A 13,775-nucleotide genomic window follows, 5' to 3' on the forward strand; every position below is an offset into this window, starting at 1 on the left:
ACACACACACACACACACACACACACACACACACACACACACATATATATATATATATATATATATATATATATATATATAATAGCATCTGCAATTTAATTTACTGCATTTCCAATTGCTATCGACTCTAATCTATTCGTGTATCCTTATTTATCATCAACCCATATGTTTCCATTGTCTCTTTTTTAAAGATGTCTTTAATTATCATCCATCTTCCGTGGACCTCTCGAAATTTCTGTTAGACTAGTTGATAATTAATTATGTTATTGTTCTCTAGTTTTGACAGCTTTGTTCTCCATTGCTACAGACCTAAACAGTCACAGCTCAGTGTTTCCCAGCAATATTTTGTATTTCTACAGAATCCCCCAATCTATGAAAATATACAATGGTATGTTCTAGTTTCAAGAATGGGTAACCTTTCTTATCCTGCCAATAATCACCCCATCTACTTCACTTTAAACATTGCAATGGTGATGTAAACAGTTGTGAACAATCAGCTTCATCATTATGAGCTTCTCGCCCTTCTCAGTGTATGAGTTCTCTGGAGCCAAGCCGCAAGTATCGTTCTGTTACATCCCACACTTGTGGTCTTGAGGCCTTGAGAATTTCAGCAAAAAATAATATCATCTTGACGTCAGCCTTTTGATGTGTCTAGTATTATTAGTATGAGAAGCTCATAGCTATATTGCATAAGTGTGTTGTATAGCTGTATTAGTATGAAGTTCTTGTATTAAACTAGACACAGTTAAAGGCTGATGTCAACAAATCTTTCATTTCTAAGAGTGAAAAATTTCTCTATATTGCCGGCCTTTTTTTGAACTTGTATTCTTTTAACTCGTATCCTCAAAGTATGCTTAGGTTTTTCTCACTAGTCTTTTGTATATAATTAATCTACCTGATATTACTCCTTACCAGATGATTCCATCCTTCATTCTTTTTTAAACTTCGCTACAACCTCAAAGAAGTACTGCTTGTATAAGCAGAAGCCTTTAAACATCATCCAATACAACACAACACCATAGACTCTTTCAACTGCAATTCCAATACATCTTGAGGGAAGTCTTAGACTACATATGAATAATACACAGTTAATGGCTTCAGACTAGGCTTCATAGTGTCTGAAGATCTTCCTTTGCAACCTTGCATGCATAACTTAGTCAAAAATGTTTCCCAAAGACAATACCTCTTGAGAAATAGAAAGTATTTCAATCTTAATCAATTACAAATTAACCACAAAACTCAAATACCATGTACATTAGAGTACTGCTAATATATCTGAACCAGTGTAGTTACACTGATATAGCATAGACCAGACATGGTCAACCTTTTTCAAGAAGCAGGCTGAACTATTAAAAGAATTTTAGGTAATTTTTCATTGGCATGTCATTAAGAATGTTTTGCAGGCAACAGTTTTCCCATGACTGGCATAAATAAGATTCAGAGAAGGCTGATTGGCAAAGACCTACTGCTAGACAATACATTAGGGCAATTGACTCATAGATATACTGTTTCTTCTATGGTTGTCTTCTACTGCTATTATGCTTACTCTACTCTTGTAAATTAACAAGCTACATACCAATTGATGAGCCCATCCTTCTTTTATCATACTGTACTTCATCTCATTGACTGCATTAAACCCTTTGCATAGAGCTGCCACTCAGAAATCCTCCCTCTGGCCAGAATTTGAAGCTGAACATGAACCATGTTGATGTCAAAGAAAATGGAGAACTTCCTAAATTCATGAGTAGTGTTTCTCCATTTCTAGCCAATTAGTTGAAAGAAATTTTAGCATTATAAATTTGTTAGATTTATTCATTATCATTTTTTAATACCTGTTTCCCATGCTGGCATAAGTTGGATGATTCTGTGGCTGGATACCCTTCCTAACACCAACAAATTATTATATCTTTCCAGTACCGCCGGACTGTCCCTCGTGCCAGTGGCACGTAAAAAGCACCCACTACACTCTCAGAGTGGTTGGCATTAGGAAGGGCATCCAGCTGTAGAAACTCTGTCAGATCAGATTGGAGTCTGGTGTAGCCATCTGATTTGCCAGTCCCCAGTCACATCGTCCAACCCATGCTAGCATGGAAAGCGGACGTTACATGATGATGATGATTGTTTAAATCTAAAAGATATGAAACTGAATTATAAACCTGACTTGCTTCATTTTAATTTTAAACAAATAACACTAACTATTTTTATTGTTTCAGGTGGTTGATTTGCTTAATCAAGCATCATTTATGCAGAAAAACAATATGAAAACAGAAAATCTACGACAGGTTTGTATTACTGCAGTTTCTTCATTTTATAAGACCTTCAGAAACCAAATATTTTGCATTTGTTAAAGTAACAATAAGTATTTTTTAGAGCTCTTGGCAGAGAATTAATCTATGGTGATATATTAAAATGTGGGAGACATATAGTTGGCATTCTAAACTGGCTGGCATTGTTTTTTTTTTGTTTTTTTAAATATTAATGCTTTATCAAATGTCTAACAGAGCTAAAGTATTTTTGTTTTTACTGTACACACAATGGGAATGTAGTAAATGCTTGACAAGTGACTGAGAAATGTGGAGATTTGCTGTACTTGATAAGACATGTCAAGCTAAGTAAAATCACTGTCTTCCACATATACAGGCTTGTCCTTTCAGGTGCTGATGCCACCTAAAAAGCATCCATGCCAGTGGCACATAAAAAACACCTAGCACATTCTCTTAAGTGGTTGGTGTTAGGAAAGGCATCCAACCATAGAAACCATGCCACAACAAACAGTTGGAATTTGGATGACTCCCCTGCTAGCCAGCACCATGTCAAACCGTCCCACCCATACCAGTATGGAAGGCAAACATTAAACCATGATGATGTGTATTTAACTCAATCATACCTCAACATCCTTTCATCATCGTTTAACATCTGCTTTCCATGCTAGCATGGGTTGACTGAGGACTGGTGAACCAGATGGCTACACCAGCCTCCAATCTGATTTGGCAGAGTTTCTACAGCTGGATGCTCTTCCTAACGCCAACCACTCCCAGAGTGTAGTGGGTGCTTTTACATGCCACCGGCACGAAGGCCAGTCAGGTGGTACTGGCAATGGCCACGCTCAAAATGGTGTATCTTAAGTGCCACCTGCACAGGAGCCAGTTCAGTGGCACTGGCAACGATCTTGCTCAGTCCCTTTGATACCATCCTGCTCTAGATTTTCCCCTCATTCTATTTATACAAACTTCATGTTTTAAAGCGATCTGAATTACTTGAAAATGAAAATTTTCAATGGAAGTTTTATGTTAATTTATATTCCAAAAGCCAGCTCAAAAAATGGCAATTTCTTTTACAAAATTCTTCATAATTTCCAAAATTGACTGAAACATTGGCAGGGTATTTCAACAGAAATATGTTAACAAAAGGGTTAAAATAAAGGATGGGCCAAAACTAGGTATTCATCTCAGAAGCTTTTATTGAAATTGATGCAGATCAGAATTTGTGTCGTGCTGTGTTGCAGTTTTCTGGAAAGGTTTGAGGAATGTTGCCATGTTGAAGGAGGACATTTCAAGCATTTATGAGATTAAACTGTGTTTAATAAATTCAATTGTTATAAATAAGTGTATACCTACTTTTGGCCTACTCTGTATATATAAGCCCCTATATGTAATATATCTTCCTTCTACTTAGTTCTGCAACTGGTTATTTTCTGATATTAAAAACTTGAATTCATATTGATATTTTCCAGGTTCAAGAACTGATACTTTATAAAGAGCCTAATCTTTTGGATAATTTTTTAGAGGTAAGTTTTTAATGAATTCTATTGCTAAGCAATTTTAAATTTCAAATGTCGAGAGTGTTTTAGACTGCTGCGATCAGTGCAAATTGAAATGTTTTATGAAGGCAGCTAAAATGTTATCACATTGTTTGGTTTGCTTGAAAAGAAAAGAAAAAATTTAAGCTCATTAGGATCAACTGAGTGTAATCTATATACAAATTAATGGTCACTGTTCATTTGTTAGATGCTATATATCCATATATAAGTACTGGTTTTGGGTTCAGTCCCATTGCATGGCACTTTGGGCAAAATTTTGTCTATAGTTCTGATTAAAGCTGTATGAGTTGATTTGATAGACTGAGACTAAAAGAAGTCTGTTCTGTGTGTATATATATATAATATATATATGTGTGTGTGTGTGTTACTGTCTCCTTATGACATCATGTGATAGTGTCACTGTCATACAGGTGTTATCTGTCATTTCTAATCTTTGGTGAAACCATGTTTGGTCATGGAGAAATATTACTTTTCTTGGAAACAAGTTAGGGTTGGTGACAGGAAAAGTATCTGGTCATAGAAAATATGTCTCAACAAATTTTGTTTGACCTATACAAGCATGGAAAAGTAGGCATTTAAATTATGATGATGTAGAATAAAAAGCAGAAAAGTATAAATTTTATAAATGATTCATGATTTAATTACACTCAACACCTGTTTCATTAGCAGTAAACATTAATTCCAAAATTATGTAATTAAAATGCATAATTTAAGTTAAATTAATCTGAAACAATGATTATCCCAAATCATCAGGAGTAATTATTAGTTATCTATCAATTGTCTCCATGTAGATAAACACTTATGTATATAAACAGAACAAAAAATGGTATGAAAACTAGATGCCTGAAATATTAACACAAACTGTGATTTTATTTTCTAAGAGAAGGTGTCCATATTAATTACTGAATGAAAGACAAAACAATAGGAGTTACATAATCACTTTCATTAGCTTACAACTGTTTCTATTATAAGGAGCTGTGCATCTAGTTTGGATGCTAGTGCAGCATCTTGCTTCCTCAGAGCCATTAGTACCACTGTGACTAACCAGAATCACAACAACACACACACATACATCACAGGCTTCTTTTAGTTTCTATCTACCAAATTCACTCAAGGATTTGGTCAGCTTAGATGCACTAGTTACAACAGATTTTCACATTAATATGTGATAAACTATTTCTCTGTAAAGAAGACAAACAATATTTCATTGTCTGAATTAATGAAAACATTTAAATTTGTGATGTAAAAATTTACTCTAAGAAAATTTAAAACAGATTTTTTTGCAAGACGTTCGCTTGCTTTTATTAATAGTAATTATTTTACTTTTTATTTCATTTAGGAAATGTTGGCCTTTCAAAGTGACCGCTCTGTTGAAGTTCGAAAGTTTGTCATCAGTTTCATAGAAGATGCATGGTATGTACATTGAATTAAGTTGAGTTTAGAAAATCCCTATATAATGGTTTTAAATTTTGGCACAAGGCCAGCAATTTTAGTAAGAGGAAGTTATGGGAGGAATTATTCAAATGAGAAATTTGTTTTATTTTAGATTAGTATTCATTTCCTTATTTTGTATAGGCACCAAGAAATTTGATAAAAGTTATAATTATTGTATTTATGCCATATTTCCTGGTATTACCCATAGTGGCAAAAGTATATTTCCAAAGTTACTTGTCATATGATGGGCAACACTCTAGTGTGTGTGTATATATATATATATATATATATATATATATATATATATATATATATACATGTGTGTGTGTGCATATATATATAAGAATAGTGAATTGACAGAAATTATGGAATTTCATCCTTTTATGTGGTTTAAACACCGTCAAGAAAAAGAAATTTTTCACTCTTTTGGGATCAATAAAATGATGACCGAATTCAATTGACTATACTCTCTGGTAAACTTAGTCCTTGATTGGTGCAATTTCCAGTTGAACCTATTTCCTTTTACATATCTTTAATGCTGTGGTAATGACATGAGCATCACAACCCAAGGTTTTTTTCTCCTTAAATCATTAGAGTTGGGGCATGCCTCTGATCATGAAGATTCTGAAACTTGTTAAAACTAGGCCCAAACTGGTCCTAATTGAACAGAACCCACGATCAAAAGTGTTCCAGCTATTACCATCCCGTCTTTTAACTCAGTTATTCTTAGACTACATTATCCAATGTGTCCCCACTTTTCTTCGACTTCGCTGCTATTTTCTGCAGTTTGAGTAGCCTCAGATACCTTAGATATAATCTTTTCATTTAATTATAGATATATTTTATATTTTTGTTAAAATTAGAGTTAGGTTGTTATTTTCTTGTTAAAATTCATTTTGTTTTAAATTTTCTAAATATTTTTTATCTCATAAAATTTCAGCAAGAAAGAACCTGATCTCTTACAGAAAATCCTGCCAAACCTTGGTGCTCTTTTCCAAGATGAAAATGTCAATGTTCAGAAGAGAGTTATTCTGGCAATGGCTGGACTTCATAGACTAGCGTTACAGGTGAATATGGCTTATCTCATAAATATTTGCTTGAGTTTGGTAAGCATTGCACTCAATACAATTGATTCTCTGAAGTCATGAAACATTTCATAGGTTAGTTAGATATTCACATACAGATGAACTCCTGTGCACAAGTAAGTTTAGTATGGAATAGGCTGTTGAACATGAGCTATCATCACAGAAATTGATGATGAAGTTCGTTTGAAAAATTAAAATTGAATTCAGCATTGACAGCTGACAAAATTCTCATTAATTATACAATGCACCTTTTCCTTAACTTTTTGGTATTCAGATTACTCTGTCTAATGTAATGCTTTTATATTCAGATTGCTTTGAATTAATCATGAATTATCTTGTAACTTTGAGATTTCAATGATGTGATTGTTTATTGTTTAGATTGATATTGTATGGTAGGTGTGGGAGATTGGATCTGGCTGGTTTGAATGTCAAGGTGTTACCATGTGAGCTGTACCTACTCATGGTACCCAGATATAGCTAGATAGAATGAGTTGTTGAGTGTTAAGTATTTTGTATTGCCCAATACTGAAATTTATAACATTCTACACCCATGCCAGCATAGAATATGGATGCTAAATGATGATGGTCTGTTATGCCTTTTTTTTAGATAGTTTAATTTTCAAACTGACAATGCATGTTTAGTTACTTTTGAATATATTAGAAATGACCTGTCATTGATTGAATTTTGCTTTTCCTTTTGTTAATCATGAATGATATAAAAAAAAAAAAATACAAACAAATTTAGTGTCTCAAAATATCTCAAATAATGGAATTTGGGTTTCTTTTGGTTTCAGTGGTTGAGCCAGAGCAAGACAATTACTGAAGAAATGCAACAGACTTGGAAACAAATCCTACAATTAAAAACCTACATAATTGAGATGATGGAATCTTTAAATGACGGGTAAGCAAGACTCATGCCATTATCTCCGCATCGTTTTGCTGGTCAAGTACTGTAGTTTTTCCTAGCTGCAGGTGTGGCTGTATGATATGGAGTTTTGGGTTCAGTTCCACCGCATGACACCTTGAGCAAATGTTCTGTGACTGAATCTAGTAGACAGAAACAGAAAGAAGCCCATAGTGTATATCTATGTGTGTGTGTTCATGCATCCTTGTGTTTGTCTCCGAACCATCACCACTTGACATCTGGTGTCGGTTTGTTTATGTCCCCATAAAATAGCAGTTTAACAAAAGTGACCAATAGCATAAATACCAGTTTGAAAAAATAAATAAATACTGGGGTCAATTTGTTTGACTAAACCCTTCAAGGTGGTGCTCCAGCATGGCTGCAGTCTAATGATTAGAACAAGTAAAAAACAAAAGATACCTAGTCTACTAATTTTAATTATCCTCTGTCCATCACTCTTAGGAATTTTAAAATCTGATTTATGCCTGTTTCAGTGCAACTTTACTCTGTGAAGAGACATCATGAAACCTAACCAGCTTCCTTGTAATGTTCTGTGTATAGTTTTACTTTAGTATCTTTTATTAGCAACTTTGTATTTTCTTTATTTCAAAGACATTTGGTTTCAGTTCAGTTACTTGGTAAAATATTCTTCCTTCTAATCTTTGTTTTTCTTTTCAAAATTCTTCATGCCTCTGTTTTCTTTGTTACCAATTTGGAAATACATTATTTTGCTTATATTCTGAGATAGTCTTTATCTTTTTATCAAAGTGTGGTTAAAAAGTTTCCTTCACAACTATGTGGTTTCAGGTTCAGTATCATTGTGTGGCACCTTGAGCAAATGTCTTCTAGTATAGCTCCAGGCTGACCAATGCCTTATGAATGGAAATGATAGATTGAAACTGTGTGGAAGCCTCTCTGTGTGTGTGTACACATGCATGCACAAGCCTGTATGAATGTTTACATTTTACAACAGTAACTGTTAATCCAATATCTAATCCATTTAGCTATCTGACTTCTGTAACTTTTATACTCTGAATTTAGTATTTATTAACCTAAATGTATTTATTATAAACACAGCTATTTTGTACTGCACTGTTAAGTAAATAATTTAACAAGGTATTTTTTAAAATAATTTTTCAGTATCCGAACTCATGTTGTGAAATTTATTGAAAACGTTGTTCTAACTTTGACAAAGAAATCTCCTGTAAGTACTTTTAGCAATATTCTTATAGTTTTAATTTTTATAGTTGGATGATCTCTATATTTTATACAGTTGTTTTGAAATTTCATTTACAATAAATGTTCATTTAAAATTCTTATATAAGCTATTTTAAATTATAAGAATTAGAATTAATTACTTTGTTAACAAGAGTTTGTTGTCTTAATAAGCCTCACAGCTGGAAATTCACAAGAAATATGGTTTTATCCACTATACATGATGGTATAAAAGACACATGGGCATATTAGGTGCACCTCAATTTCAGCAGCACAGATTCAGGGCAAAAGTTTTTACTGCATTAAAACATAAATGTAGGTTCAAGTTCACATATAGGAGCCGGGTTAATTTTTTTAAAAAAAGAGTATACCTTGTATGCCATCAAATATGGTAGTTTTCCAGATTAAGGTGTGATAGAATTAATTCAATATTTGGAGTGTGAAAGATTAATTTTACACACAGTTAATCATTAACTGTCATTAATCTCTGTGTCTTAATTATTGGCCAAACTTTCAAAATTTATATACAATGGGAACTAGAGATGTTTTCTTGTATATTAAATGTCCTTTCTCCTCAAAGGATGTCACCTGAAGAATGTTTCTTAGATTGAATTATATAATTTTAAACTTAAACTTTTGATTACAGAATTAATTGTTATCGAGAAATATGAATTTAAATAATTAAAAAATTCACTGTGTGTGTCTGCCTCAAAGCAGATATCTTGTATTCAAATGAACCAGCTCTTATTGTAGATTAATACTTTTGTTCCAGCTCCCTGTATTTTGAGTTCATATCCCACCAAAGACAATTTAACCCTTTTGTCCTTTTAGGGTCAATAAAAAAGTACCAGTTTAGGGCAGTGGATTGACAGAACTGCTAGAGCAACAGATAAGATGCCATGTGGTAACTCTTCCAGTGTTTTGCATTCTGATAGCAATACTTGCAATGATGCTGGCATCAGGCTGTATTGGCTCTAAAGTAGTGGCTTTCTCTTTAGGTACATAGGAGAAGTAAAACTTGCATACTTGGACAACTGCTAGACTGACTTTCACAAAACCAAGTTGTATTAGTTTTAATGAATGAAATTTTTTTTTATGTCCTTTTCATCTAATTAACCCTTTCGTTACTGTATTTATTTTGAGATGCTCTCTGTTTCTTTTAGTTACTTTAAATGTAACAAAGAATTTAGTAAAATAACATAGTTATCATTCAGCTAGTGTTAGGAACATAAATTGTGACTAAGGTTTGGTGGAAGATTTTAATTCAAAACTTATGGAAACATGACATTTGTACTCAGAGCCAGGTTGGTAACGAAAGGGTTAATGACAGCATCTTAAAATGGTGATGAGAACAATGACAATTGGATATTCAAATAAAGTACTCAAATCTTTTTTTTTTTTTTTCTTCAAGGAGTCAGACATTCCTAAGAAACTTGAAAATGAGATGACACTTGATAAAGTCCCTGAAAACCATAAACTGTTGGATGTTAACAAATTAGAGGAAGAGGGCAATGAGTTATTTGTCTCTTTGCTGAAATTTCAAGCCTCACCTCATATATCCAGGTATATTATTACTGTAACATATACACGTGCCAGTATGGAATCTAGATATATGATAATGTTGATGATATAATCTTTATATGTTATTTCTGATGTTTTGTTAATTATTATTGTAATTATGGCTTAAGTTGTTGTTGAACCAGATGTTTTGCAAACCTACCAGCTGGTCTGAAAACATCTTTTACAGAGAAACATTGTTATCAGTTTCGTAATATTTCATTTCGTCTAATTCTATCGTGAGAATGTTGATCATTACTTAGGTGATAATGATTGATGAGCAATGTGTGTGTAACAGATCAGTGTATTGTACAACTCTGTTCAGTATAATCTTATAAGTTATAAGTATATGATATTATTTCTAAATTTATAATTTGAGTGTAATATAATTTCTGTATTTCTTATATTTATCTAAAAGTATAAATCTGATGACTGTCATGGGAAGCCTTACAGCAATTGCTAAACAAAGACCTGTATATTTTGATCAAGTAGTACAAGCGTTTGAATCCTTACATGGTAAAGGAAGATTTTTCTTCTAAAACAAACTATTATTCATTGTTTTGTTCTTATTTTGAATTTTTGAAACATCTCAACTTTTCCCACATTCTGTAAAGCAATTTTTTCTAGAATTAGAATAATTTCTTGTATTTGGTCTTCTAAAATTATCTAAAAAAATATGTGTTTACAAGTATATTTTATCTGAAATAATATTACACTAATATTGATAAAAATAGGTTTTTGAAAGAAATTTTCCACAGGTTCATGCAGATTCAGTTCAAAGTAAAATGAATTTTTGGAAATGTTTTCCAGATTTAAAACATGAAGTTAATAACTTTGCATCTTGTCTTGAACCTCTGATGTTAATTGAAATAAGATTCAGTTTGATTGTAATTTTGTCTAAAGCTGACCAAAGTTCTTAGAAAAAAGAACGATATTGAAAGAGTAAAGGTTATCAAAATCTTTTTGTTACTTTAAGAATAAATGGTTTACACATTAGATCTTAGTGTTTTGCATTTCTACAAATGTTTTGTCAATTTATAGTTAATTATTTCATATCAAATATAGATATTTCAGCACACGTTTATGATAGAAATATATTTATGAATATTAAATACAATTCAAAGAAAGTACTTGAGATAACATACCTAAAAAAATCCATTGTAATCAAATCCATTTGGTTTATCTCAATATAAATAAATAGTAATACTTTTCTGGAAACCAAAAGAAAAGGTAGAATAGCAACATTGAAGGATTTTTTTCTTGTAGAATGATTTAAGTTTAGTATTTTAATGTTTTATAACTTTTATTTTCAGTTAATATTGAATGTCCTTTTATAGCTTTTCTTTAACATTTTGTGTAGCATATCTGGTTTCTAAAAGATTGGTTTTAATTAATATCTGTAGTGAAACTTATGGTAGTTGTCTACATTAAGTAACACTGAATTCAGTTGAATCTTATATATTAACACATACATACATGTAGTGTGTATTCTATATCCTTATTCTAAAGTAAAGCTCAATAAATAAAAGTATGTATCTCTCGTTTGTCTACACACACACACACACACACACACACACACACACACACAGAGTCTGTGTTTTCTACTCTCTGCTTCATGATATATATCATAATAAACATTTTGTGCATTTCAGTAAATTTACCACCAACATTAGCCAAGTCACAAGTAAGCAGTGTTCGTAAAAATTTAAAGATGCAGATGTTGGCTTTACTAAAGCATCCATATTCTCCACGCTTCATGTCTCAAATAACTACTCTCTTAACCGATCTTGGAGCAATGCAGTCAGAAGTAAGAGTTTCAGATATTCAGACATTTCAATACCTATCCGTTCTCTATCCTACCTTTTTAGTCTGTGTGTCTGCTCTCAGTGCATCCTTTACAATTATTTATATGAGGCGTTTAGTAACAGAGTGTCATAAGTGCCACCCTGGCCATTTTCGAGGTTAGTATATCATTTTCTTTGTCTCGACATCTAGAATCCGGAAAAGTTGGGAGGAAGAACCTGTGAGGCTTGTAATAAGGTCAAAAATCCAGCTGAAAAAATTGTACCTCGACACTATTGACACGATGCTCACTCACCCAACTCAACCAGAGGGTTTAGTAACACACCATCGTAAGCACACACACTCAATCAATAATTTTGGTGTGGTCCCTGTATTGTTTTTCGAGGTGTTATGGCTCATTTTCTAGTATTTCTTGTTACCATCGTAATGATAATGGGTTATTATCTTACTATCTTGTCTTACTTATCTGTTAAAGATATTTACCTTGGTATATTAAATCACATACAATACCTTTGTGGGGTGGGTCTCTGTTTTTTCTAGGTATTATGGCTAAAATATGCAATGCAATACACCGCTTTGTAGTACTGGTATATTCTACAAAATGAGAAAGACGCTGTCATGGTTTCATCTTTCAGATGTATACATAAATAAATAATTTTACATATGTGGAATGATTAGAAGAGGTCTTCACTCTCATTTTAAGATCAAAACCAGCTTCCTAACTTCATTTCTTGCTGAGATACCGCATTCTGAAAGTTGCGAAACTTTGACTGTGTTTTTCTCAGTTTTTAAGTCGTGGCACTTACGACAATCTGTTGCTAAACACCTCATATGGTCTCTATATTTTTCTACTTTTTTGTGTTGAACCAGTCAACTACTTCCTTTCATTTATGACATTTACAGTTGCATTCCATCATCATCATTTATTGTCTGTTTTCCATACTGGCATGGGTTGGATGGTTTGACAGGAGCTGGATAACTCAAGAGCTACTCAGGCTCCAATTGTCTGTTTTGGCATGGTTTCTATGGCTGGATATCCTTTCTAATGCCAACCACTTTACAGAGTGTACTTGGTGCTTTTTACATGGTACCAGAATGAGAGCTTTTTATGTGGCTTGGCATGTTGATTTCATATGTTAGAAAATCCTGCCTGCCACATTAGACCTTCAAGCATACCTGATGCCATCATATTATCTACAAGTAACTTGAATAAATTGTCTCAATAATTACCATAAATTTAATGTACTACTAATGTATAGATTTGACTGCTAATAGGATGGTGAGGATAATTTGATTTTATTCAGTAAAAATGCAATTGCAACTTTTTCTTGTATGATTTGAAATTTTTAACTCAACATGGGTTTCATCATTGTTGTCTTCATCGTTGTTTTAACTTCTATTTTTCCTTGCTTGCATGGGTCAGATGGAGTTTATTGAGGCAGACTTTCAACAACTGGATGCCTGTCCTATCCCAACCCCCAACTGTCTCCAAGCATGGTAATATTTTCCCATGACTGGACATGTTTTCATAGAAAACTGGAAATGTGTGGCACTGCTTGTATAATAGTGATGCTCATTTGCAACTGTCATGTGGTGTCAAGACAGGGAGACAAACACATACACGCACTCATATATATACATACATACATACATACATACATACATACATATATACATGCACACACACACACACACACACACACACACACACACACATGATAGGCTTCTACACAGTTTCTGTTTATCATATCTACTTGCAAGGCTTTGGTTAGTCCAGAGCTATATTTCAAGACCCTTATGCAAGGTGCCACACAGTGGTACTGAACTTGAAACTATGTAGTTCAGAAGCTAACTTCTTAACCACCCAGTCCAATCTACACTTGATTTTTATTTAAAATGCATTTTATTTGTTGAATTAAACATATTTGGACACCTTTATCTTATTTAATTACAGGTT

At 32.9% G+C, this 13,775-nt stretch overlaps 1 protein-coding gene across 1 annotated transcript in view; it reads left to right on the forward strand.

Moving 5' to 3' along the window:
- LOC106875137 (symplekin) overlaps positions 1 to 13,775 on the forward strand; it is a 41,922-nt gene that overhangs the window by 1,733 nt on the left and 26,414 nt on the right. Inside the window, exons 2-10 of the mRNA XM_052968419.1 lie at positions 2,214 to 2,282; positions 3,734 to 3,787; positions 5,160 to 5,233; positions 6,195 to 6,321; positions 7,134 to 7,240; positions 8,384 to 8,447; positions 9,870 to 10,021; positions 10,434 to 10,531; positions 11,668 to 11,980. Of these exons, the coding sequence (XP_052824379.1) occupies positions 2,214 to 2,282; positions 3,734 to 3,787; positions 5,160 to 5,233; positions 6,195 to 6,321; positions 7,134 to 7,240; positions 8,384 to 8,447; positions 9,870 to 10,021; positions 10,434 to 10,531; positions 11,668 to 11,980 (1,058 nt within the window). The remainder of the gene's footprint in view (positions 1 to 2,213; positions 2,283 to 3,733; positions 3,788 to 5,159; positions 5,234 to 6,194; positions 6,322 to 7,133; positions 7,241 to 8,383; positions 8,448 to 9,869; positions 10,022 to 10,433; positions 10,532 to 11,667; positions 11,981 to 13,775) is intronic.

The sequence above is a fragment of the Octopus bimaculoides genome, chromosome 6 (assembly GCF_001194135.2).
Source record: "Octopus bimaculoides isolate UCB-OBI-ISO-001 chromosome 6, ASM119413v2, whole genome shotgun sequence".
NCBI classification, from domain to species: Eukaryota; Metazoa; Mollusca; class Cephalopoda; order Octopoda; family Octopodidae; genus Octopus; species Octopus bimaculoides.